General features: G+C 42.4%; 2 protein-coding genes across 3 annotated transcripts; one reads left to right on the top strand and one right to left on the bottom strand.

The window, feature by feature from the left end:
* Window positions 1–495: 495 nt before the first annotated feature.
* LOC110979249 (uncharacterized) lies at window positions 496–8,693 on the bottom strand. 2 transcript variants are annotated; one of them, XM_087146178.1, is made up of 3 exons: window positions 8,554–8,692; window positions 6,237–6,478; window positions 496–5,726 (listed from the first exon to the last, which is right to left on the bottom strand). In XM_087146178.1, exons 1-3 carry the CDS (start codon window positions 8,617–8,619, stop codon window positions 4,181–4,183), a joined length of 1,854 nt encoding a protein of 617 aa, XP_087002304.1. In that variant the 5' UTR covers window positions 8,620–8,692; the 3' UTR covers window positions 496–4,180. The 2 variants fall into 2 exon arrangements, with proteins under 2 accessions (XP_087002304.1, XP_022090564.2); XM_022234872.2 differs by having other exon boundaries at window positions 496–6,478; window positions 8,554–8,693.
* Window positions 8,694–13,988: 5,295 nt separating this feature from the next.
* On the top strand, window positions 13,989–25,895 carry LOC110979251 (transforming growth factor beta-2 proprotein-like). Its single transcript, XM_022234873.2, has 4 exons — window positions 13,989–15,320; window positions 20,562–20,870; window positions 21,987–22,049; window positions 22,417–25,895. The coding sequence occupies exons 1-4, from the start codon at window positions 14,873–14,875 to the stop codon at window positions 22,932–22,934; spliced, it is 1,338 nt and encodes a 445-aa protein (XP_022090565.1). The 5' UTR covers window positions 13,989–14,872; the 3' UTR covers window positions 22,935–25,895.
* Window positions 25,896–26,053: the final 158 nt, after the last annotated feature.

Genomic DNA, 26,053 nt, shown 5'->3' with positions numbered 1-26,053 from the left:
TCTTATCTATTATTCATTTTATTATAATTGTGTGTAATAGTGTCCAGTTGGGCGTTCTTTTTTAATTGTAAATAATGTAGCAATTAAGCCTTTGGGCTACAAATGCATTGTTTAAAAAAAACAGAAATAATAACGATAACAATAAATCTATCTATTGTAGGCGCAAGATCAAAAAGATGTTTAAAATGTTTGATTCAAGTAAGATGCTATTCTTGCTCAAGTAAACTCGATGGAAATATTCTTGTTTGTTACAGCTGAGGGCTATATTTATTACTCACAATATACATGTACGTACATTTAACTATTGCTTTCTCAAAAATGAAAAAAACGGTGATATTTGTAGTAGAAAGTGACTGAATTAAAGCTGAAATGAAATCTCAGTATGAGTCACCGAATTATAAAAACTTACACAAGCCCGTAAAGTTGTTGCTGGTTAAACTAAAACAAATACATTCTAGATGACTGAAATCGCTGAGAAATGCACCGAGAAAAAGATAAATGCCGTTACCTTTAATCTATTGTCAACATACGGAAAAATGAAGTAAAGTCTATAGTACAAGACATTACAGTATTTATGTAATATTAAATACACATGTATCATTTCTTCAAATTATTATAGCAAATCAGCTTGAGTGTCAGTTATAGTTGAAAAAGACATGCAACTGTAGGCCTACCTGTATTCCTTTCAACAAAAATACAACTTTTTCCATTTTTACTCTGTAACGGTACAATATACAGCTATACTTAATACACGAGAACCAAACGTTACCACAAAAAAGTCGTTACTGGTAAAATACTTTCAATCCGTCATTCAGTAACTTTTTACATAAAGCCTTGGGGCAAAAACTTTTGTCCTCTCCATTAAGACAACGGACACCTGATCAAGCAAAGCCAAGTGTTTCTCGAATGTAAAAATAATATTAATAATTTTACACATTCAGTAGACGAGAACTGTCAAAATAGTTAACTTTTTCCACAAAATTCTCGAAACAAGTATTGCACATGTACCAATATGCAAGATGAACGAGTTTTTGAAGCGGTTCGTTTTACGACAATATTCATCGATAGACTCCGGGAGTCACCCCGTCCGACAAAAAGGGAACACTTTTTTGTCTTAACTATAATGAGAGAGGAACGATTTGAGAGACGATTTCATCTGTCTTCCTCCCAGATGCTCGTTAAAAGCCATAATTTACTGACTTCCGTGACCCCTCAGAATGACCAGGCTTGTAACATAAAGAAATTCTGTCTCCCTCCCCCCGAAAAATTGGCCGCTGCATCCGCTGTTGATAGCATTCGGGTTTGTTAAAAAAAATTAAGATATCATCCTTTGTAATTACCTCTTGGGTATATGATAATATTTAAACTTTAACATTAGGCCTATAAATATTAAATTACACTTTAAACTCCTGCATAAATACAAACGGTCTGAAAAGTCAAGTAGAAATACAAATGACAGTTTTATATCTAAACGATACACGGTTAATATTTTTTGTTCTGGTCACCATTTCACCAAAATATTAGGCTATAACCAGTTTTAGTGTTTGCTTTTTCAAAGGTCAGTGGATTAAAGTCTATATCTGGAAGTTATTAGCCATAATATTTGTTTTTGCTTTTTGGTCGAGCAATACTCTTCAAATCAATTCATAGGAACAGACAAGAAAAAAAAGGAACGTCTGGTATCCTCTACACATGTATTGTATTCTTTCTGCACAGTAACCATAACCCTTTACATAGGGAGTTGTCTCCGATTCGTGGAACAAGTCCATTATTTTTTCTGTGCAGATCCTATCCTGCCAATTTCATTTTTCCTTGAGGCTGTTTTGTCATGAATCCTGGAATAAACTCAAATGGTCCAATTTTGCAATGGCGGCCAGAGCAAGGTCTAAGCCACTCGACCCAAAACCAGTCCGGCGCTTCACATGATCCCCGCTAATGTGTAAGTTTCTAATCGATCAACTTCAAAATGTTATGTGGGCAAGTATGGGCGGTAGCTGTCTGCCAACACCTGCCTATTAGGAAGGGTTAAGGAAAGTGGTTGCAATAGGCTGGTAAACATATGTACACTGTACATGTGCTTCACATCACAGTGTAGAGGAAAGAACACAGACTGACGTAGGCGTGCTGCAAGTTCGCGGGAAGCTTGTAGTTGTCCCGTAGGCTGGTTCGTGGAAGGGAGTGCAGGTGGTTTGGACCTGGCCCTAAACCAATGCATGAGTTTGGCTTGATTATCGTGGTTTGTGTGAAAGCAATTTTAGACAAATGAGAAAAACAGTTGATGAGGGACGCTCTCAGTAATATCTGTTCAAGGCTCATTAATTATTACCCATAAATTAGATCAACACCCATTATTTTTGTGTCCACCTCCTGACTTGCAATGAAGTCCGACCCCCCCCCCTCGAAAAAACAAAACTCTCAGCCAGAAGCACTTCTAAAGGTTGGAAGACTCCGTTCACTACCCCCAAAGGCAAATTAAAGGGCAAAATAATCGCCATTTGACATATCAGGTGGTGCACCAGGTAGTTGAGACCCCCCATGTCCATGGTAAGTCAAGCACACACGGCTGCAGTGTTTGAGATCTTTGGGCCTAATACCAATGTTTGTCCGTTTCCCCTTCTGCCAGTGCCGTGTAAGCCTTGGATCCACCAATATGCAGATGAAACCTGTCACATTCTGTACTTCCTTTTTGTGTATGGTGTTTAACAATCATATATTTAACAATGCTCTGAACATGAGTAAACACAACGGCCTGAATAGTCTGATACAAATTACTGTACAAAATGACACATTAAAAATAATTACACAAGACTTTTTGTGTACATGCGTAACCATTATGTTGTTTATACTAAAAATAAAACTGTTAGCTTTTGCTTTTTACTTGATTAAAGTCTCTATGGACGTTGTGTAGTATACATGGCGTCGCTATTGGTCGAGCAACATTAGTCAATGAAATAAATACATGTATAGCGACAAATAACAGTGCCTGATTTTGTCCCCTTTCTGTAACAGTGTAACTCACAATATCAACTACATTGTTACATGTATGGTTACAGTCCTTGAGAACTGTTACGAAATGTTCATCCTTCCATTAATGTCATTATACCTCGCCACGACACGTACATGTATACCTTGTTACCGTTCTTGGGGTCAACGAGTAAGGACGTCCACATTGCCGATGGCATGTTAAATTCAGACATGTTTGTACATGCAAGGTCTGGCATCTTATAACAAAGAAAATGGCGACGGCCTAAATCAAGTGGCCTTTTTCAAACCTGCACAAGGGCGCCTCCTTGCACTTGAGGATTTCCCCAACCGTTCAGCTGAAGCTAAGACATTTAGTGCCTTTTCATTTCCCTTTTTCCAATTTTTCAGTTTTCGTAAGCAATATTTCCAGCGACTTCAGTGGGTTGCATGAGATCTGACCCTGGATATTCACCAGTTTGTAACGCCGCTGTGAAGGATGATTTGGGGAAAAAATGATGTAATCAACGCTGTCCAAATAATCGACAATCACACAGCAAGGTGAGGCTTTATAATATACGAATGCACATCAAACATCAGTCAAGAGTTGCAGAAAACTGAGTTCAAATTGTCAGAACAAAGAAATCCGACAAACGTTCTCTCCTTTAATCCATGGGACTGAACAACGGGGATCCCTGGGTTGATCAGCTATGAGTAGAAAAAACAGTGGCTTGGCCAGGCACTTCGGGGGGGGGGTTCTACGAGGGAAAGTTGCTACGGCGGAAAGTTGCCTCCTCCTATTGCCCCTGGTTACGCCACAGGGGAGCAGCGCTTTAACGCGTCATTAAAAGAGAGCCAAAAGTTAGGAAAAGGCAATTCAAATGAGGCAGAGAACGACATAAACAGAGTAAGGCAATATGAAGCAAAACAGTGCCCATCGGAAGAAGTTAGAGGTTGAATTATCGGCCCGACTGGGCTTTCATCGGAGTTTGGTTCAGGTCTGGCGATATTAATGCAGCGAATTCCACATTCAAACCCACGGGCATGAGTGTCCTGAGTATGTAGATGTTGCGCCGGTGAATATTGCTTTATTTCACATTACCCCCTTTCTCATCATCGGTACTACGAGGTCTTGTATGTATCGTGTAGATTAATGTGTCATATACTGTTGGAAGAATGATCTGAAACAAAAAAGACAAGAAATACCAAATAGAGAAGCTTAGTTGACAGACACCGGTTCGTACACGTCATCGCTGGTGTCATTAGTGGGCTGCCGCTGGTAGCTTTGTAGTGAGAGTTGCACGCCTGTATTCTCGTACACGAATCCTGGGGTCTCTTTTATCTCACCCCCTTTGTTAGGTCTCGACATTGGGGTCATATATTCCTCACCATCGACTTTTGAAACGTAGCCTCCATCCGAGTGTGTGGCTCTCTGCCTGCGGAAATTAACCGTCGGCTGGGCCTGTCCTGAAAAAGATGGATTCCGTATTTGTCGGTTCACGTGACGACAACAGCGGCGAATGGCCAAGGCAACTAGGCCTGCAGAGAGTGTGACAACGATGGTAATAAACACGGTGGGGAGAACGACAGGAGCCAAAGAAACGGAGGTGGGTTTATTCGTCACTGTTGGTAGGTCTGTTGATTTAAAGACTTCCGTAACAGTAATATTGATCAAAGATTTGTCTATTTCACCCAGAGCATTTTGGACCAAACACGTGTACAACCCTTGATCAGATATCTTCACGGAAATGACAAACAAAGTCATGTCTTTAGAAATGAGGAATTTGCCCTGCCCTCCATCTGATATCACCGTGCCAGCGGGGTCAAGCCATGTTATGTTTGGGGCAGGAATTCCGGTCGCAGTGCATGACAGAGTCGCTGTCTGACCAACTGTCACTGTAAGATGGTTTCCGTTAGACATGGCCTTGGGAGAATCGCAACAGAAGTCATGTGTTTTCAAGTCGGTAACCACTGCTCCAGAGTACCGCGGTGGACTTTGACATCGAGGAAGAACAGACGAAGGATGGTCGAGAAGCCAGTCACGTAGACCCGTCAACCGCCAGTCACACTGAAGAGGGTTGCCTTGAAGCTCAAGTCTGGATAGCGCTCTGTTTCTGTCAGACAGAGAGTCACCAGGAACCACTTCGATCTGATTAAACCTCAGGTCCAGCATTAGCAAGTTGTCACAATGACCAAGTATGTATGTAATGTCATTGACTGAATTTTGAGCTAGTAGGACGTTCTGTAAGTTTCCCAGACGGTTGCAGTTCGTAATATCAAAGACGATTATTTCATTTTGAGAGAGGTCTATGGTGATGAGTTCAGGAGTTAGTCGACTAAACATGTCCGCGTGGACGTAAAGGAGTCGATTCCCGGCAACACTCAGACGCTCAAGAGAGTCCAGACCGATGAAGTAATTGGGGCGTAAGACGGAGAGTTGGTTGTTTTTGATGGAGAGCTCTTTTAGTTCAGCTTGGCTGAGAAATGTTCCGTCTTGCAATGACGCCAGGTCGTTGTCATCGAGGTACAGAGACTGTAGCAAGATGAGTTGCCTCAGAGCGGATGAAGAGATGAACGAGAGTCTATTGTTTGCCAGATGGAGCTCCGTCAGACTTGAGAATCCTTGCAGGGTTGTAGAAGACAGGTTGGTCAGCATGTTGTCATCTGCGTGTAGGATCTGCAGACCTTCTGCCCAGTCTGGTTGCCTCAGGGAATGAAACGAGTTGTTCCTTATGTCCAGTTTATTCATGAACCTACCTCTGCTTCTAGATAAATTAAATGAATGTCTGAAGTCGGTTAATCCGTTACTTGCCATGTTTAGCTCAAGCGGAATGGACAGGGACAGGGTGTTCAGTTCATTGTGGCTGAGGGAAACTACGTTAACACTGTCATTTTGAACTTCAAAATGGTGAATTTGGTTTTGGTCCAAGTAGAGTGTTTGGATATCAGTTTGTATTTTCAGTGTGAAAGATTGTATTTGGTTGAACTGCAAGCTGATAACAGACGGTAAATCTGGGAGCAGGTAAATACCCATTATCAAGTTAAAATTTGCCGAAAAGTACTGCAACATTGGGCATCTGGGAATGTAAATATTGTCTACTAAAAAGTTATAATCAACCGACATATTAACGAGAGAACTGAGGGTACACGTGGAATGCATCCCAGAAATAGCGTTGTGTTTGATCGACAGTTTCTCCAGTCTTCCCATCTCCGATGACGTCATGAATGACGTCACATCAGTTATGTTGTTGTGGTCAAGGTACAGCTCCACCAACCTTGTGAAGGTTCCATTGAAGTCGGCTGGTTCGAGCACTGTAATGTCGTTATGGCTGAGATCCATGACGAGAGCGTCTGGGTAGTTGACGGGGATGCAGTCTAGGTGACGGAAGGAGCAGTCAACCCTTCCAGTCATGTGGTCGTAATCGCACTGCGCATGACAGGTGGATGACTGACATGATCCGATGAGACCACCAATTTGGAGCAAAACCAAAGCAACTGAAAACGATTCCATGCTCATCTAAAAATTGAGAACATTGAAAACAAATGTCAACGCCTGCTGTGTCGTAGAGTAAAGTCGCTACAATACAAGCAAACAGACAAACACTTCAAAAAATGAAATTTAACCTCTCAACTGCGAAAAACATTTCCTGTGCTTTGAGTGCATTAGCCTTGCTGCTCTATCGAAAGGCCTGAAGATCTTTCTTTTGTTACTGGCCGCAGATGTTAATGGAATGAGTATCGTTTGTCCTTCATTCTAAAACACTTCAACTTCACCGGCCACTATTGGTATGTTATGTGTGTAGTTTGAGATGCGTTAGTTCTGACCAACACATCTTGACATACTTGAGTGCAATGAAAACATTCAGTGAGTTGGATTGGTTAAAACGATAAAAAAAAACAGCTCTTTTCCGTGAAACACGACACATTCCGTTTGTGATTGGCAAGCTGCTGGCAAATTGCGTAATTATTCAGCAGTTTCGGCATGTGGTCCGAACCAACTACCCGAACCCTGCATGCCCTTGGTGGTCGAGTGACTAGAGTTTGCAACCAGGATGTCATGGATGTAGATACTCGGGTAAAAGAAATTTTATCTTGTCAGCATAACAAGCTTTTGCTTTGAGGGTGATGTGCAGCGTTATTACATGGTATGGGAGATCATCTCCGATTTCCTTGGAATTCAGTGCTTTCATCCCCCCCCCACACCTTCCACACCAACCTGACGATCTAAGATCTTTTCGATTCCTTTAATCCAAGTCCTTTTTTTCCTGTTTCTGCCTAAACTGATTTCAGTTCCAAAGGCTGGCCTAATAACTGGGAATATCGTCTTTACTGATCTCCGCTCAGTTTCCTGGATAGGAGAATTATTTCAGCTCACTTCCCCTTTGCTCCCCAATTAATGACAAGGTCTCAATAAAATGGTCCCCTTTAGACGTGCTTCGTGATTTTCCTTTCGTACACGTATACACGAAGGCACAAAGTAGACCCTTCAGAAATATCGTAGGATAGTGTTTCACGTAGCAACAACGATAAGAGCTTCGATTCAATTTATATTCATAAGGAATATTGCTGCAAGTTAAGCACCACTCGATGCTCTCGATAAAGTGTGATCAACAACCGTTTTTCAAATTCTTGTCAAGCTTTAATAACAGAAAAGAGTTGTGATTGATGCACTGTACTTTTAAGGTAAATAAAGCCACCGATTTTGAAGAATGCAAAAGGAGTGTAAGTTGCAACGATTTATCATTCAGACAAAAAGTAAGAACTCCTTTTTGCAACTGCCCAAAAACATGTATACCTAGTATGTAAATTGTTTATGTCACAAGATTCAGACGTGGCTTTTTGTGCAACGTAAGCTTGATCGTAAAGACGTTTTGCAGCGCCATTTAAGAAGGTTGTGAAATGACATATATACATTCAGGGATGAGATTTATCAGCTTTTTAGCTGATTTCAGCTTTTTTGTTTTGGGTTTCAGCTTTTTTCCTCACTGGCTGTGTACAAAGGTATATGAAATTTTCACAGTTCACCTTCTTTATGCCTTTTTTCAGCTGTTTTCTGCTATTTTATCATTGGTCAATCTCATCCGCGATACACTGCATTTATAATTTCTTTTCTGTCCAAGTTTCCTGAGCTTCAAATACTACTAAGTTTCAAAATACAAACCAAAGGCATTGATTAATTTGTTAAATAACGATTTTTTTTTCAGAACAACAATGCTAGCCTCATGTTATAGGGTGATTCGAGACGGATTACAGAAATTCCAATATGACTACAATAGTTTTGCTCTATAGAAAAACATAGGCTTTGAATGTTTTCCCAATCAGCTACATGTATTCAGTATGCATTGTAGGCACTTGAGAATTTCCCTTTTGACACTAGACAATGTGAGAGGGTTATGCATATCTAAAAGTGTACCACACATTCCCAATATAATTTTCAAAGGTACTTGTACTAGTTTATGGCTCTCCTTTTTCAATATTCTTTCGGTTTATTAAAATCATGTTTTCTCTGCAGTTTTGAAAGCCTCATGGACAATTCGCATTGCATTTTTAACGGTCTTCTGTAAATGCTTTCATTTGTAAAATCTTACTTACGCGGTGTCCTAGAATACCTTCAATAAACGATCTGAGATGTCTGGGAACAGGAGAGTCACACAGCATGCAATGGATGATCGCTGTAATACGTCGAGGCTGAATGAAGACGGAAGTCAAAATGATAAATGGTGAAATGGTTTGCTATTGCTCACCCTGATGAAAGTGTTTGTTTTATGATGAAATCTTTTCTGGGGGGGTGGGTGGGTACTGTGCCGACCATTATGGTCAAAGTTATAGGGCCGGAGCGTTCGGCATTGTCAGTGTATAGACTTGAGATCAAGTCCCTTACATTTGTTGTTTCTCAGGACGAATTGTTTATACAGACTTGATGTTCCAGTTACAAGTGTGACGTCATGTCAGTTTAAACCACGCCCACTGCACACATACATGCTTTGATCAGAGAAACATGGAAGGGCTGCGTAGCACCGTGATCAGATTATCGACAAGAATATATCAAATCAGTGCTCTGAAATATGTGATTGCCGAGCTTTCGGTAACTGAGTACCATATTTGATTGCCGAGATCACTTCTGCTTGCCCTGAAGAAGGAACTCAGTTACCGAATGAATTCCTTCGTGGTTCAATATGTGCATGGCATGCCTTTTGGGGAGCTTTCTTCACAAAACAAGAAATGGCAGACGGAGGTTGAATAAAAGAACGCATTTATAGGGAAAATGGCAATAGGAAAAAAGAACATGAATATTTATATATATAAATACGTTTGCCAAAATGTTCGCTATTACTATTTGACCTAAATACATGTATACGTTTTATTCAGTCTTCTGCCTCCATTTTATGTTAGGAAATACCGGCCCCCGCAAATGACATGCTGTTCATATCATTCTTGAACTATGAAGGAATTCGGACGTGTAGGTAGGCTAGATGATGTCCAGACGTTGTCAGGGACTTGCCCATATCGATGCGCATGCAGTTAAAAATACCAAGGAGAAGATATCAGGGAGACCATGAATGTTGACGATCATTATCTGCCTCGAGCAGAAGCGCACTCTCTTCGGTTGAAAAGAGCCACGTTGGTCGAGAGCGTTCATTTTGCTGGTAGCTATGCCACCGCGACGCGTGCCTCTCCTTTGTCGTTCGTGAACCAGCGAAGTTCAGTTCCGACCAAAGGAGCTTCCGTCGCTAAGAGACCTATGTATGATTTTTCTTTCAAATTTTTGCTACGTGGTGCACAATTGTAGCGTTTTGAAAAATTCATTCTTAACACAGCACCATTCTGTGCATTGAATTGTTAATGTTTTGTTTTGCTCTTTAAAATGCAGAATAAAAGCAGTGTCATTGAAATGGCCGAGTGGTTAAGCTCGCAGGTCTGAAATGGTAGGCAGTGGGTTCGAGTCCCAGAGGTGGGTTTTTTTTCTTTTGTTTTCCCAACGCTCGCTGTCAGTCAGTACCTATAAGAGACTCTAATTTACCCCGTCAAATACCAACAGTACCTTAGCCAACCTGGTTAAGCTCTTCTGCTGGGACTGTCCGCGAAGTCCAGGTGAGCGCCTCAGTACAGGTTCGAGACGTATGGCCGACTCGGTGGCCAAGGCTTAGGGGCTTGTCTCGTTTCCTCCCTTGCGTGGTCGCTCGAATCCTTTTTAGGGTTAAATGGATGGGCAGGGAAGGAAGTGTGGTGGGCCGGGAACCCCGAGACCCCAGAAGAGTCCTATATGGAAGCCGGTAACTGCGATTCATTGCGAATTTCAGGAGTCCGTGCACCTGAATGCTTGGTCAACACCACATAACTTTTGGGTTTTCATTTTTGATGGGCGCAAAAGCAAGGCAAATAATTTTTTTCCCTTTAACAGTGAGTTGAAGGAAGGCATGATTATTAGATATTTATTTGTTTCTTATTTCCATTTGTAATCTTAATTTGCTCAATTTTCGACATGAATAAAACTTTTTTTTCCAAACATAGGGTCCTTTTTTCTGAGCATAGCATGAGAAGTGGCGTATTTAGTGAATATTTCATATTGTTTCACAACAAACAATCCGGAATGGAGCCTCCTTGTTTTATTAAGGGAAATACAGTGTCGTATTTTCCAATTATATTTAGTGTTCTATACGTAAACAGCATTATTCAACAAAAGAAACACCGTCTGAAGAGTGGCCGTAAAACTTCCCAAATCATTAAATCATTAAACAAGCCCCAAGATTAGTTTAATATTGGGGTTTATAAACCCTGCCGGTATAATTTTTATAGAGGAATAACTCATGCAAACATAATTGTGACCGAAAGCCGTACAATAAAGCCAATAAAGCCATTTAGAGCCACGAATGAAAACCCTTCACTTGTAGGGCTTCCAATTAGCAACAAGGAATAAGGGCTTCCATGGAAAGCAAGGAATTGGGCGTCTGTTCATGGCGAAGAATTAATTAAACTGTAACTGTTGTTTCAAAATGTAGTTCCAATTTTGTTTTAAAACATGGTTTGGATGCGTTGCTTTCTGTCCTCCAAAAACTGCCAAACAATAACACCATAGAACACACGGTGCCCTCAGACGATATATTTTTGTTGTAAGATACAAAGATGGCTTTCAGGGTGTTTGAGCTTAGAAGTTGAAGTACCGGTACCACGGAAAAAGAGGGCGTGCAGTTTGTAGCTACAATCCCCACCATGTCATGCTGGGTTCCCTCCCCGGTCCCGGTCAATTTTGGCTGTCATTGCGCGGTCTCACGGTGCTCCCGCTGGAGATAACAGCGTTGCCGGGGGGCCTTTAAGGGTATGCTTATTGTAACATGTCCCAACCATTTTGGCCGGGAACTGTAGTCCTTATATACGAGCTAGAATGTTTTTTTTTAATCATGTCCCACACAGTGTCGGAGGAATATTTCAAGATTAACAATTTATGTTAATCATTTAGTTACGTTCATGAGCGCTCATACGTTTTGATTCTTCTGATGTAGGTAGGCCTACATGTACAGTTGTACAACCATAGAGCAAGCCAGTGAGGAGTCTGGATTCCACGTAAGTTAGTTAATGCAGAGTTTTCATTTCCCCCCATCTCTAACGTAATGTAGCAAAACAACTCATCGCCTTTATTCTTGACTAAAAATGGAAAAACTAACCCCCCAAAAACAAACTTTCGCCAGAAAGCACTAATTAAGAGCTGTTGCTATAAAATGTTTATGAGGAAAGAAGTGTGATTATCTCTACAGTGGTCTGCCAGCAGCGGCCTGTGGGTTACATTTGGCCACTCATACCTCAGTGATATCAAGCAATCAAATTGCTCCCAAAGGAGGATCTTGGAGGGGGCAACATTACCATGGTCCCACCGTCCCACAAAAAGGAGCCAATTCTTTCAAATAATCAGAGAAAGGTGACTTAGGAGTGTATTTTCCTTCCTTCCAAATGCGTGTAAAAAACCCCAAAATGAAGCCTCACTCGTTAGAAAGGCCACAAAGGTTACCTAAAAAAAAATGGTTTATTTTTGCCCTCCACCAAAAAATCCCTGAATTCGCCCCGTCCCCCCCCCCGAAAATTTGGTTCTAGATCCGCCCTTGATTACTTCATCCAATACTTTAAGTGGGATGGTGGCTGCAAGGAAAATCACGAAAACCCAGTTACGCCAGATATTTTCATTTGACAATCATACTGATGCACAAGGTGGTACATTGTGTGATATGATAAATTCTCGGTTTTGATCCATTGGCGTGAGTACGGGGAGCGAACGGCTAGGCAATAGCCCCCCCCCAGTTCCCCCTGTGACCCCATTTAAAATGTTTGAATGAAGGTATCTTATATGCAACCCGTATTTATTTGTGACACCTTGAAAATACGTTCACCTCAGATGTCGCCTCCCCCTCAGAAATTTGACTCTAGTTGATACTTCACTTGATGTAAGTTCACTGCAGCGGAAAATCAGTGACAAACTCGATCAGTCAAAACTATTAGACAATAAGAGATCCAGTTGGTCCAGCCAACCCCTTTCGCGTATCTCTACCGCTGCGAGACAACTTCAAAATCAAACTGAACATTTAGACTGACAGCCCGTAAATCACGCAGCCTCATCTTGCGGTCTTGTTTTATTTTCTTAGTACCAAGTACTCCCGTGGTACGCACCTTTTGCCCTTGGTCGGAAGCGCCATTATGTTTTTTTTCCTGTGGAGGATGGATTTCTTGGATATGCCTAACCACCACGGAAGTAAGTTAACATGAAACCTAGTCTTTCCCAGCAATGGCCCTAAAATCTTTTCCCTTTCTGTGTATAGCGCCCTCTGTCAGCAGTCTATTTGTACCACGTACAAACTTTTTCTGGTGTTACAAGCAAGGTATTGAAGTTAAAATGGCCAGGATAATATACATTTCTTATATAAAAGTGCCGTGAAAGCCACTCAGTCTGTTTACTCGAAGATTTCACTCAACGTTTATTTTCATATTGCTTTTCATAAATTTTGTTGAATTATACAGAATGTCGATAAGTAAAATGATTGTTGACAAAATACAAGTAGTAAGACCAAGATGGGGTGGGGGCGATCGAAGGATACCGAGGGCAGAGCTAGAGTCTTATACAGAAATGTCTTATCAAGACGATAACTGGGCAAACGAAATTGACATCAAATCATTCAGGAAAAACAAAAGCGGAATAATAGATGCAAAGTAAACAAAACCAAAAACGACCGAGCGGACTGAGATGTACTGAAAACTGGAAACGAGAACATTAATTTTGAAGTATTCAGGAACAAAAGGATGAAACAATTTGAATGATAAAAGAGAAGGGGCTACCTCAGATAAATGGAGACAAGATTTTTTGTAGGTTTTCATGAAAACACACTTAATACGTGGGACCAACAGAGTAAATCCTTACTTTCTTGGACTCTTCCACATGTGCTAGTTGATTGGGGGTGGGGTTGTGGAACTGAGGAGCAGGTCTGGAGGCTTTGATTGTGGGTGGGGCAAGGTTTCGAACCCAAGATTTCTTTCTGTGGTCCCTCCGCGCAGTAACATGACTTAAGAAAAGGCCACCGTATTGTTACGGTAGCATCAGAGGTTACAGAAAAATCACCCTATATTCATTTCATTATTCCCACTCATCCAAGCAGTGACCGATTCAAGCTTAAGGCCTCGTGAGAATGACCACTTCCGATCTACTTGTAAGATTCGGACTTTGAATAGTTCACCCATCAAAAAAAGTAATTGAGACTTCATCAAGGCCACGCGGGGTGGTCTGTCCAGACAACTCCTAATCCAGACAGGCTCGAGGGTAAATTTGAAGCCGATCTTAATAGCGAGGATAACTTGGTCAAATATTACGAACAATAGCCAGCGTATAAGCAGATTGTGGGAGTTTTATCAGGGGATCCCAGGGTAAAGTCCAGTGGATCGGAGTGTAGAGATTCCAACCTCCATAATGCGATTAACCAAACACAGTGGTTGATACATTGCTGTGTGGATATTTATGGCACGACATGCAGTTGTTTCGACGATTGTTTTTTCTTTCTGTCACATTCGTCGTCACAAGACCCATTGATTTCACTAGCTGATCAGCATCAGCCTTTAGTCATTATTGTCATCTTCTTGCCATCTCTAATGTCGTCGTCGTTGAATTCTTCGTCATCACCACAATCAAGCCCCCTCCTTTTGAAGCCACTCAGCTACATACGTAGTGTCCCCACACAACTCAATAGCCTTCCTGTGTCGACAGATGAAACAGAAGTGACGAATATGATTCTCCATACAGCAGTGCGAAATATACATGTACATGTACATACGTTTAGGCAACATCATACTGTGATCACACACAGCTCCGCTTACGAGCCGCAACCGGATAAATCCCTACACCCCCGCGTCAACCCATCCATCTACTTATAGACCGTCGACCGAGTGGAGGTGCATGTATTGTCTAGACCGTGGCGCGAGCCAGAAATAGCTTGACATCTTCGTCATACATCACCGAAACATAGCGTGTGTTACGTCTCACAACAAAACTGTTTTGGTACACTTTTTGTATAAATTATGACTGAGTCCATGGGCCAATCCGGACGTCCGTCGAAGTCAGCCGAGCACGCGCCGCGCCAGGCTACTGCCGTCGGTGATTTGTAGCTCTGTTGTTACCCCTATATAAGGCGGGGTATGGCGAATGTTCACAAACAGAAGTGAGTGAACCAAGTAAATGTGAGGTACACTTCTGGAAAATGAGAATGTGTAGTGAATCGTTGGACGGCGTGTAGTGCATACATAGTATAGCAGTAGTGTCAAGTACGCGTGTCGGTGCGTGTATGGACACGGATCAAGGTCTTTGTTCGGTGTAACATCAAATACCGGAAAATCTGTGGTCTCTTCGGCTGGTTGGTTTTCCTTCAGATAACACACACTCATGAGTGGAACTGGTTGCGCCATTTGGTTACCCACAGAGAAGCGAGCTGTCGGAGATAATGTAACAGTACGGTCACGGACAAGCCGGCAGAAGATGAGCACTTTGTTCCCCCGGATGACCTCGTTGCATCTCGGCTTCATCTGCCTGGCGCTGTGCTCGCTGCTTCAGGCGGTAACCGGCGGGTCGGGCCAGTGCAAGCTCAACTTCCAGGAGTACCAGAACCGACGGCGCTCGGCCATCCAGGCCCAGATCTTGAGCAAGCTGGGCCTGACGGCGCCTCCCACGGACATCGGCCCCGATGAGGTGCCCGAGGACGTGCTAGCCATATACAATGAGACGGTACGGATTCTGGACGAACGACGAGAGATGATGGAGTCCGTCTGTCAGCAAGCTCAGACAGAAGAGTATTTCGCCAAGGTGCCCAAAGTTTACCAGGTTGACAAGAAGGGTAAGACCACCACTTGGCGTTGCCATTCAGCTGCGTTGCTTTAAGTTTAATCTTTGTTGATAATTGTTAGCATCAAGTTCATTTTTCTGCCCCTTGAAATTCAACCCAGTAAAGTTTGCGTTATCAGGAATGTAGCCAGTGTTTAGACAGATACAAATTACAATCAAATGTACGAGCATCATCTCTCTGTAATCCATTTAGAGTAAAACTGCCCAGTAGACTTGCAAGCTTGGTTAAGCAATTCAAAAGCAGTAATATTTCCTATATAGAAACGGCATCACCGTTACCTTTTGGTTGATTTGTCTCGGCCAAGAATATTGTCATCCCAAAACAGAGGAATTGGAGTTGAAAATCCCAATCTGTACAGAGATATTACCTCATGACAATATACGAAGTTCTTTGTAAAATATACAGGTTAAAAATCAAAGGTTTGTTTTAACGGTGGTTTTGACCGGATGCGTGTGACCCCCCCCCCCAAAAAACCCAGACAAATCGAGATGGATTACTTGGCACGTATACCACCTTTCTACATGCACAATTCTCTCGTTTGGGGGTGTATTGTAGGTACTGTTTTACATTTGGCAGACCACTTCGGTACATCACGCCAACCAACAGTGCCGTCTGGCTTTGTTTACAGCTAATCGAATGTGGTGTTTATAACGCGAACTTATAAAGTTCACTCTAGCGAAGCTGCTGTCCAGTTGGTCGTTGTATGTTGAAACTCAATCCGGATGACTCAAGCGGACCAACTGAAAACAAAAATAAACACTGGCTTCGTCTCTTGCGTTAAATGACAGGACGAGGTACACCGTGGTCTTCCTAACAACAGTAGCAGCATCCGGAGATGAAAATACTGGAAACGCGTTCCGGTCATATCCATGCTTGCTTCCTCCCTTACATTGCATAAAGTGTGCACGTGTTGAAGTTTACTCTGAAGTTGATAAGGTTTCTATAGAAGCAGGCGCAGCTAACTGAAACATCCCCCCCCTGAAAGTCTGTAATACCTTAGACCTGGCGTTTTGGGGGCTTAACTCTGGAACTTTTTAATTTAATCCCATCTTTCAAATACCTTCAAATCTATATCATGGCGTGGCTGTATTTCCCAACGAAAACATTAGACTCGACCTAACATGTAGGAATTACACAAATTTTATTCCGCCCATTAGTTATCGTGAAGTTGGAGACAGCGCTGTCGAGGGGCTTTGTATAAAGGCATTTTGCATTTTGAACAGTGAGTGGGTAACCTTCGCATTTAGAGAAATCCCCAAAGTAAACGAGCTTCACAAAGGGACCGCCAGAGGGGTTCTCTGGGCTTATAAAAGGGCAAGCATGAACGAAGCCGCTCCTGTACTACACATCGATAGTGCGAAGATAGTACAAAAACCTGTTTAGTGACGGCCTGTTGGCAGCGAGTAATGTCGCTAAAAAACCTGATACTTCGCCACTCCTTTGAGCGAATAAAAATTAGACCATGTTGCCGCGAGCGTGTCTTGTCGCTGACTCTTGGAGACAGAATAAGAGAACCCCGGCCCAAATGACGTTGTCAATTCGAATAAAGACCAAGGAGAAACACACCGGACATCTGACAATGAAACGCGTCAAGAATCAGAGACTAAAGGGTTAATGAGAAGGTCACTGATTGGCTGTAAGTTGTCCGGCTGTGGCGTTGTAGGCTTTGTTCCTGACGTCGCCCTCGGGCGTCTCAGAAGGAGCTCCCTGGTAATTGGTTAATGAGTCAGAGATTGGTCGAGGGATCACGTTCTCAGGATATTTGTTTCGACTCTCGCTTGTTTCCTTTATAAAATTGCGCGGTTTTTATATCGCAATCGGAAAAATTGTGTTATCACCGGGTCCAACTGAATTAGCTACATTTGCAGAATGAAACCCATGCGAAAAACCAAGAAGCCCATATGAGGATAGCTTCGAGCTAGGTTCACAGAGTGTAGAGCAAAATGAACAGCCAGCAGAGGTCACTGTATATGTACCATGCTTATTTTTGTACTGCAACGGGAATATCAAACTATTCAGCCCCTGAAAGTTCGAACAAAAATTCTCAATTAAACAGGGAAAAAAGGAAGTATCAGTGTAGGATTCGACCAAACCGAGACAATCCCCTCTATTGGATGTGTACAGAAAAGCATAATATTTATAGGCAAGCCTAGCCGTGGTGTTTTATTGACCCAAGTTTTGACTCGTTTGCCACATGCTTAAATTTTAGACAAACCAACAGTTGCTTTTACTGTCGTAACTGTACAAGCCTATCGCAAGGGCGATCATAATTTACAAGTAGAATGATCAATGGCTACAACTGGTCGTGGCAGGCAAGTGACCTTTGCCTTATTGAAGCCTAAGGGGAGAGTTATGGGTTTGGCTTTCCTGTTATGGCCTCAACCTAAGGTTTCTTTTGGAAGGAATCGTGATGCTATCAAACTTCTTAGTTGACTTTGTAAAGTGGCCTGTGCTTTGTCGTCTGGACACAAGCGACAATGTGGAACAACAAAACCGCATTTTTGTAGGTTTTTTAATTGGATTTTGGTTGGGATATTTGGCAAACTGTTCAATATTGTGTACATTGTGGGAAAAGACCATACATATTCACTTTGTATACGGCGGCCGAGGTGGTCTGTGAGGCTGGATGTACTGTTTGTGGCTACTCGTCTACGATCGACTGCTCTTGCTTCCTAAATGCTTACGAGTAGAAAACCGAATAGACTCCAGTTTGACTTGCACGAGGGACGGGATGCCCGTTATCAGATGGCTCAGATCGTAAGAAAGGTCATCAAAGAATGCAGTCGACTAGTGCATCGGAGTGACAGGCATTGAGGCTTGCTGAAAAACCCTCTAACCCTAAAGTAATAACTGTGACTAACATAAACAGGGATAATTTCATATAGGCTAGTATTCCAAAATGCATGTACATTTCCCACAATGTTCACAACTGCCCCAAAAATATTGTTTCTCCTGGAAAAAGGTTGTGTGCTTACATCACACCCCCTCCAAAAAAGGAAGCATGCTGCAAGGTATTAATGTTATGATATATGCCCACAAGGTCAATTTGGTCACGTCTCAAGCCTATATTACAGCATCTGCCAACCACGTAGGTTATTGCCTCGCATGTGTTAAAGTCGAACGCGTCGACATTGACGTCTACGAACCCACAACTCGAAGTCGGCTGGGCACGCAGTCTGAAGATGATTGCATCTTCGGCTGTTGGTACGACATATTTGATTGGATATTGAGCGTAGTCTCGGATTTTTAACCTTGGCCCCATTGGTCCTCGCAACTCTGGAAGTCTGGATATGAAATCAGTACCGATCATTAAAAAAAGTTGCCACAAGTTGCCTGACTGACACAAAATCAGTAAACGAGTACCGGTAATGAGTGGAAATCAGGTGCGTGGCCACAGCGTTAGTACATTGTCATTAGCTAGTTATGACTGGAATCTTGCTGGTGATAGCATTTTAATGATCACTACACGGAGTGTCTTCGCATACATAGTGTATTATACTTGTCGCTTCCAATGGTGTGGGATAGGGTGCGCTACAAATATGGGTCAGGGCGTCAAACACCAGACTATTTTGAAAGCAGACTCAGCACCAGTTTCATTGTATGTTGTGCCGCACAGATGCAATAACTGGGGAATTATTTTGTATTAGTGGACTTGAGTAGTTATGATATGTTAAAGAAACGTACACGAGGCTATACGCCGCCCGTAATCGAAGCCATGACCCCGTTCTCATGGCAAAATTAATTTGAATTTGAAAACAGAAATCTCCAAGAAATAGAGACCTTCAGAAGAGAGCCATCCGGGTGGAACCGTACAATCCACTGATTTGCAATAGCCTACTATGAAAAAAAAATAGCACGGGAAAAATTCAACAAGACATCGGGGATATCTGTTAAGGCTTTGAATGGGGGTGATGCTGAGTAGACTGGTCCCATGTGTACAGTGTCGATGATCCTGTGCACCATAAGCACGAAACATACCAAGAATGAAACTGAAACACGCATGCCTCTAAAGCCTTTGCAATCCACCATGGTGGCATTTATGTTTAGTTCAGAGCCTGAGGGGAGGGCCCACCTTAGTGTCTTTGGATGAAGAAGAGACACCCTGCATGTTGATGCAGAAAGAAGCATCTATGGGTGCCTTTGTGACATGAATCGAAGATTTTTGGGGAAAGTTATTTTTGAGGGGGTGAGGGAGAGATCGAGAGCACAGCACTGCCACTGAGAAGATACCGACTGACTGAAGGAGCGCTCCTAAAATAGACTTGGTGGAATGCTGACATTTTCCCTGCACGCAGCCCACGTTAGTTCGCGGGTCTTCTTGGTGAGGCTCCTAGGAAAACTGTGCCTTGAAATTCAACCCCTGAAACGGGGTGACTGCTGTCAAGGGTGACATGATTGTCGTGAAAACTATTTTAGGTCGTAATGGTAAATTTGGTAACTTTTTAACACACCGTATATTGTTCTTTTAAATCCAAATAATTTCCCTTTGTCCGACGGAAAGTACAGAAAAAAACCAAGATTTTTCGATGAAACACATACGGTTTCCACCGGAGTGATTCCTTTTGAAAATCTAACAAGAGAATCAGCGATCATTTTGCTCCTTGCTTCAATACAGCTAAAATTTGTTTATTGGAAATGTAGTTGCTATTGTTGGGAAGTTTTCAGAAAGCACCAAAGAAAAGCGACATGTGAATGCACTCTGAAACCAACCACCCCCTATTTTCAAACAATCAAATCAATTCAGAAAAAGAGTTCACTTCTAATAACACTTTATTCATCAAACTCCAAACTCAACCCCTGAATCAACATAATTAAGCCGGTCAGACGCAACAAGAACTAATACGACTTATCCTGTGCAGTTGGGTACAAGGTGAAAACCACATCAGGTAGCAAACCATGCTCATGTAAGCAGGTTCTGGGGTTACGCGTACGGTTTGGTGAGAACTTTTGATACACCTCACGTAGTCAGCTAAAAACAGCATCAATCTTGGATATCAATCCCAGCTAGAAAGCGGTTGGCAAGTTAGCATGTCTGGTTACCGCACGCATTTGCCATCGTAGGCGTGACGTCACTGGCTCGTTGCCATGCTGCGCGTTTTGCTGGTTATGATTCAAAAGCCGGCCGTTTGCCCGTGTGCTTTTTGAAAACGAAATAAGAAAAACATTCAGAGAACTCTAACCCAAATACAAAATATGTAAAAAAGTTGGCTTTTTATTGCTTTATGCTCGTAGACCACGGAGGCATTTACAACTACCAAACAATGAAGGAGCAGCAGTCGGAGTTCTTCCGCTTTGACATGAGGTCTTACGTCTCCGAAGTCAACACAGACGAAGTCTACGAGGCCGAGCTGCGACTGTACCAGCTACCTAACGCTATGAAGACTGAGCAGCAGCACATCGATGTGTACCAGCTAATACCGTCCCAAAGCAACGGCAACCCGGGCAGGAAGCACATCTACAGCACAGTGCGAGACACCACAGATGAGGGCTGGATCAAGATAGACGTCACTCAAGCCGTCAGGGACTGGGTCAGCATTCCAGGTGTGTGTGTGTATTGTGTGAATGTGCAGAAATAGTCGGGTTTACCACAGATGAATTCCCCCCCACCATCTTCAAATTAATTTTCAACCAAAGGAGTTAAATTCTATTCGCTCTTTGCACGCTGCCGTCATAGGCAGCTTGTACGATCGCGTCAGAATCGCTTTCCCAATCGTATGATATAAGAACTAACGCAGCACGCGCAAAATTACATAAGCAACATACACAAGAATCACTGACTGACCGGCTGGTTATTGTGTAAAGTTGCCTGATCGAGGCTCTGCATGCATGCCTATGGCGGCAGCGTGCAAAGAGCGAATAGGCGGACACGTAAGTTGAAGTTATACCAGCAATTTTGGCACTTTTATCTGGGCTGAAAGTATTCCCCCGGATCACGGTAATTATTGTACTCGGCCAAAGAAGTTTTCCTCTTTACAGTAGCAACATAAAAATTTGAATGGAGATGAATTTTAGCCATAATCTCATCTCAAAGGACATTTTTAAAAAAATTGATCCTGCTACGAAACTTTGAACTACTTCCGAAAAAACAGACGTATAATGTCGTCAGCACATCTGTTAGCAATAACTTTTACTCAGCCGATTCGTACATTTGGATACGAGCAAGGAGTTAAACGTCAGTATTTTGTGGGGATCATCCATCGTTGTAAATAATGCAGTTTGGGGAGCAGATTTCTATTTTCCCATTCAGCTGTATCTCATCCCATCTTATCTGTGTTTGCTAGAAAACTAAGAATTCGGTTGCTCGGCTCATGTTCCTAAATCATGTTTATTTGTGCTCTATTAATGCCGTGTTGTCTCACACTTATTTTGTTTTGTCCTGTTCGTCATCTGTCGGTCCTGGTAGGTTAGTTTGCTTAGTTTTCTTTGTCTCTCCATAGGTTGGAGTACAAAAGCGGTCTTGCTTAACCTTAATCCTAACTGTTGTCATCTAATTTATTAATGTAAAATGATACATTATGTAATGTTGCTCAAGTTAATGGCCATGTACTCAGTACAAGTTATGTGAATCGTGTTTGCTATATTGTAAAGAATAAATAATAAATAAATATTTCGTTCAATCCCTGATATAAGTCCACTTATCTTTCACATTGCACACAGATTCTAATATTGGCATCGAGGTTACAACCCCGTGCGACGACACAATCCACGTCCTTTTTGCTCGTAAGTACAATGTATCGACCATTTTTATTTTCACTCGTTGAAATTCGTATCTTATGTTCTTTACACACTGTGGAGTAGTTGGGATACACGGAAAAGTGTTGTGCCCTTGAGAGAAGAGACACGACGTGGAATTCGATTCAAGAAGTGTACAGGCGTTGACAATTGCCTAACACCTGATGTAGGCCTAGTGTGGGTTGTACCGAATTCCGAGTTCTTTTGGGGCACAAAAAGAAACCACGTTTGCAATTACAGATTGATACGGTTGCCTTTTCTTCTGAAAAAAAATGGCTTATCGTTCAGCAGAATACAAGCCTGTACGAGATCTTTTCATAGTTCTAACGCTAAGAAAATATCGTACTTTGATCAGATCCAAAAGGAACTATGCCCAGCGTTAAAATGCCCCAACGAGGCGACCAGCAGATGGCCGATATGTCGCCGCCCGAGCAGCACCCACGCCTGATCGTCCTTGCCCCGGCCAACGACACGATAGGTCCCAACGGTGCCAGTGGCCGCCGAACCCGTCGGAGTACCTCAACATACGGCCAGAACACGTGCTCGGACCAGACGCAGCCTAGCTGCTGCCTACGGCAGTTCTACGTCAACTTTAGGCGCGACCTGGGCTGGGGGTGGATACGGCAACCCCGGGGCTACTACCCGAACTACTGCGCCGGCTCCTGCTCGTACGTGAATGGAAGCGTGTGGAACGCACCGACACATCACGGCTCGGTGCTGGACACGTACCGGCGGCTCAACCCGGACGCCTCCCCTTCGCCTTGCTGCTCGCCACGGAGTTTTAAGCCCCTACATATATTGTTTTACGACAGGGGTAGACCGATCTTTAGAGAACTCCCAAATGCTATAGTGACGTCGTGTCAGTGCAGCTAGTGTAGTGCAGCCTTTGAAGAGTACTCTGATTAACACGCATTTGGAAAATTTGCACTGAAATGAAAGTATGGCTGAAACTCTGATGGATTTGGAAGATATTCTCTGTCGCTTTCGTTCACATCCGTGGCGCAGACCAAGTCGAAGTGGAGTATCCAGTATGCGGCAATGGAGAAGTCTAACGTCCTGAACCCCTAGCGAAGGAATACTCGGCAAACACCGTTGTATAACGCGCTTGCCGACCAGCGGTCGAGTAGCTAATGAACGGTGTTCTTGTCATCATTTGCACGTCCATACAATAGTATGGCAAAAAAGCATAAAATCTGACCTTAAACTCCAAAAAACACTTGGTCAATGAAAATCGGAGTCTGTGGCTAGACTTAAGTTTGGTAACTTGACTTCCATTTTAAAAAGTGTTTATAAAGTCGTTATGTGCGTTCTAAACACCGTCTCAGGCCTGTTCATAATATTTGTTGCACTTTCAATATCTTCCTATAAAAACGTCTTTGCACAACCCTGGTTGGCCATTTCATTACTATGGCTGACTGTACAGCCTTAACTGGCCTGGGACGACTCGTAGCATTATCACCAAATCGACATTTTCCTTCATGATCTCTGCTGATCCCCAAGATAAGATTTCCCCCGCAAAGAAAGTGAGCATGCACACGATGGATTTTGTTTACTTCACCTTTTTTTCTCAAATTCAGGTCTTTGTCGCCAACCACCATCACACCCTGAAGTGTGAGCAAGCGTTCACGATATGCGTTGTACCATTTGGTTGTTCGGTGTCACAACCCTTCTTCAGATATACAATTTAAACTGCTCTTGATATTGCGAAATATTGAGTTTGGCAATATGAGCAGGTACATGTAGTTGACTTTTATATTAATGACACGGATAATGCAGGGTTTGTCAAGCCTTAGATGAGGAAATACTTTGAATGGATGTATATATTGGTGCGATTTAATCGCTGGAAAGAAAGTAGGCGTCAATGTTCGCTCACTTTGTAAAACGGTCATAAACATCTGTCTCGTCCAACATTTACGACATTGGACTCCGTAACCAGATATACTGCGCGCTCTCAGCACATAGTGCAATGAGAACACACACGCACCAACGTACGAAGTTTGGATTTTAGAGGGGTGCAGGTTTCAGGACGACACCGGTGGTGAAGATTTCCGCCATTTTGTGTTTGCTGTAACGGCTATTAATTTCCTTTTCGGTGGCCGCTTTGCTGATGGAGTTACGGATGCTGATGTTATCACACAGTGAAGGCACAATGTACATGTATGTAGATAGACCTCTGTGCCATTACAAATGCCTGCAGTTAAAGGTACAAAGTACCCTGAATATTTTTGTAAACTTTAAAGCATCGTAGCCTTTTTGTTGTAATAGCGTAATTTTTTTATTGAATTTTTCAAAGTACTCGGGCTGTTTTACAGTGTTTTATTAAATTATTGGGGGTAGACGGGACACAGTATATTTAAAGCCTTAATTTATGGCTGAATTAAGTTATGATCAAGATACCAAAGAGGGCTGACTACGCGAGAAGTTTGGAAAGACTGGTATGAGTGAAAACACATGAGTGTCACCTTATTTTCGAGGGAAATGCAGGGAACAAAAAGTGCAAAAGTGACGATTTCCTCGCTGGGGGGGATAGGTTCTGTATTTTTTGTTGGTGCTATAAAAGAAAACTGATCTGATAATTCAAACTGATAATTCAAAGGAATTATGCAAATAAATCACGACTTAGCTGCTGTGGCAGCAAGGTAATTACGTGTATGAATAAATTTAGAAAAAAGTGTTGGCAGATGTTTTGAAACTTGGACTGCTCTCTTCCTCTCCAATTAAATACTGCCTGCAGAATGTGGAATTCTGTGTAAAAATTAACCACGAGTAAGTAAAGTCATGAGCACAGAGGCGTCTGGGGTACGTGCGGACATTTTCTTCAAGATCTGTTATCTTGAAACAATTATTTCCGCCAGATTGCACAAACTGTCGCTGACATTTCAACCTGTGTACCTAATAAAGCCTTTTGGGAACCGGACCAAGATGGCCGCAGATTTAGGGCACGTTTTATTTGGACAAATGTGTTGAAAACAAAGTTAACAAATTTCACGTAACATTTATGGCGTTATATGTATATAATTGTATTAGGATTTTTTGTCGTTTGTCTTGCATTCACAACATAAGAGACTGGATTACGCTGCAATTAACGTGAGCTTAATGTTATATTTCTTGTCCGTGTTCCCTTTTTTCCCTCGTACTTCTCCCGTGTCACCTCTGTTTGCATCAAGTGCGAAGGCCGATCAAGTCTTGGCCAGATTTCTTGGCAACATAGCTATTTCTTGGCCGTTAGAAAAACACGGCTGAAATTGATATTGAAATTTATAAAACAAAAATGTTACGTGCATATTAAGTGAACGGTGTGTGGTTGCTTAATACCCATTGAGTTCACGAGACATCTTGAAATGATGTTTAAGGGAGACTTAAAGTGTACTTCTGCCGATATCATGAACAGTCTGTTGCTGTAGACTGCACTTTCTCTGAATGTAACATCTTTTCTAGAGGGATGTTCTTCTCAAATTCCGCAAAGATGCTTGCTTTTCTCCCCCGTTTCTTGAACCCTTCAGGTTATTGCTTCCATTTCTTTCCGCAACCTCGATTTGTCCGCAGACAGACAGAACGTTTAACCCTTTAAAACCAAAGCTGAACAGACCAGGGTCTTCCGATATCCAGTAAGAGTCCGACACGATGTGTAAAGTAACATGAATGACGTCGTGTCTGCGTCAGAGCAGACATCAGGCCGGACAGTAATGAATAATGCAATGTCTGAAGATTCGAGACGACGGTGAAACTGTCGTCTTGATGTGTAAACCTTCGGTTACGCATTGTCGTCACGAACATCAGTTGTGGTCAGAGGTGTTTTGCCCAATAAATTATTGGTATATAAGAGCAACTTTCTGCAAATGTTTCGCAACGTCACATTCTTGGATGTTCCGATGTCGTCTGTTTTATTACCGCTATTGTCCATCTGTAGGTATTACTTCTCGTTCTCAAATCGATTTTAAAAGAACCGCATGGTACTGTATCTGTATAGTGTATGGATGTGATGACAGTCG

This window comes from Acanthaster planci, linkage group LG01, assembly GCF_054643075.1.
Source record: "Acanthaster planci isolate LZ-2023a linkage group LG01, COTS_SCS, whole genome shotgun sequence".
In the NCBI taxonomy this organism is placed as follows: Eukaryota; Metazoa; Echinodermata; class Asteroidea; order Valvatida; family Acanthasteridae; genus Acanthaster; species Acanthaster planci.
The sequence above is the reverse complement of the archived record's forward strand: the minus strand, read 5'-3'. Positions and strand labels throughout refer to the sequence as shown.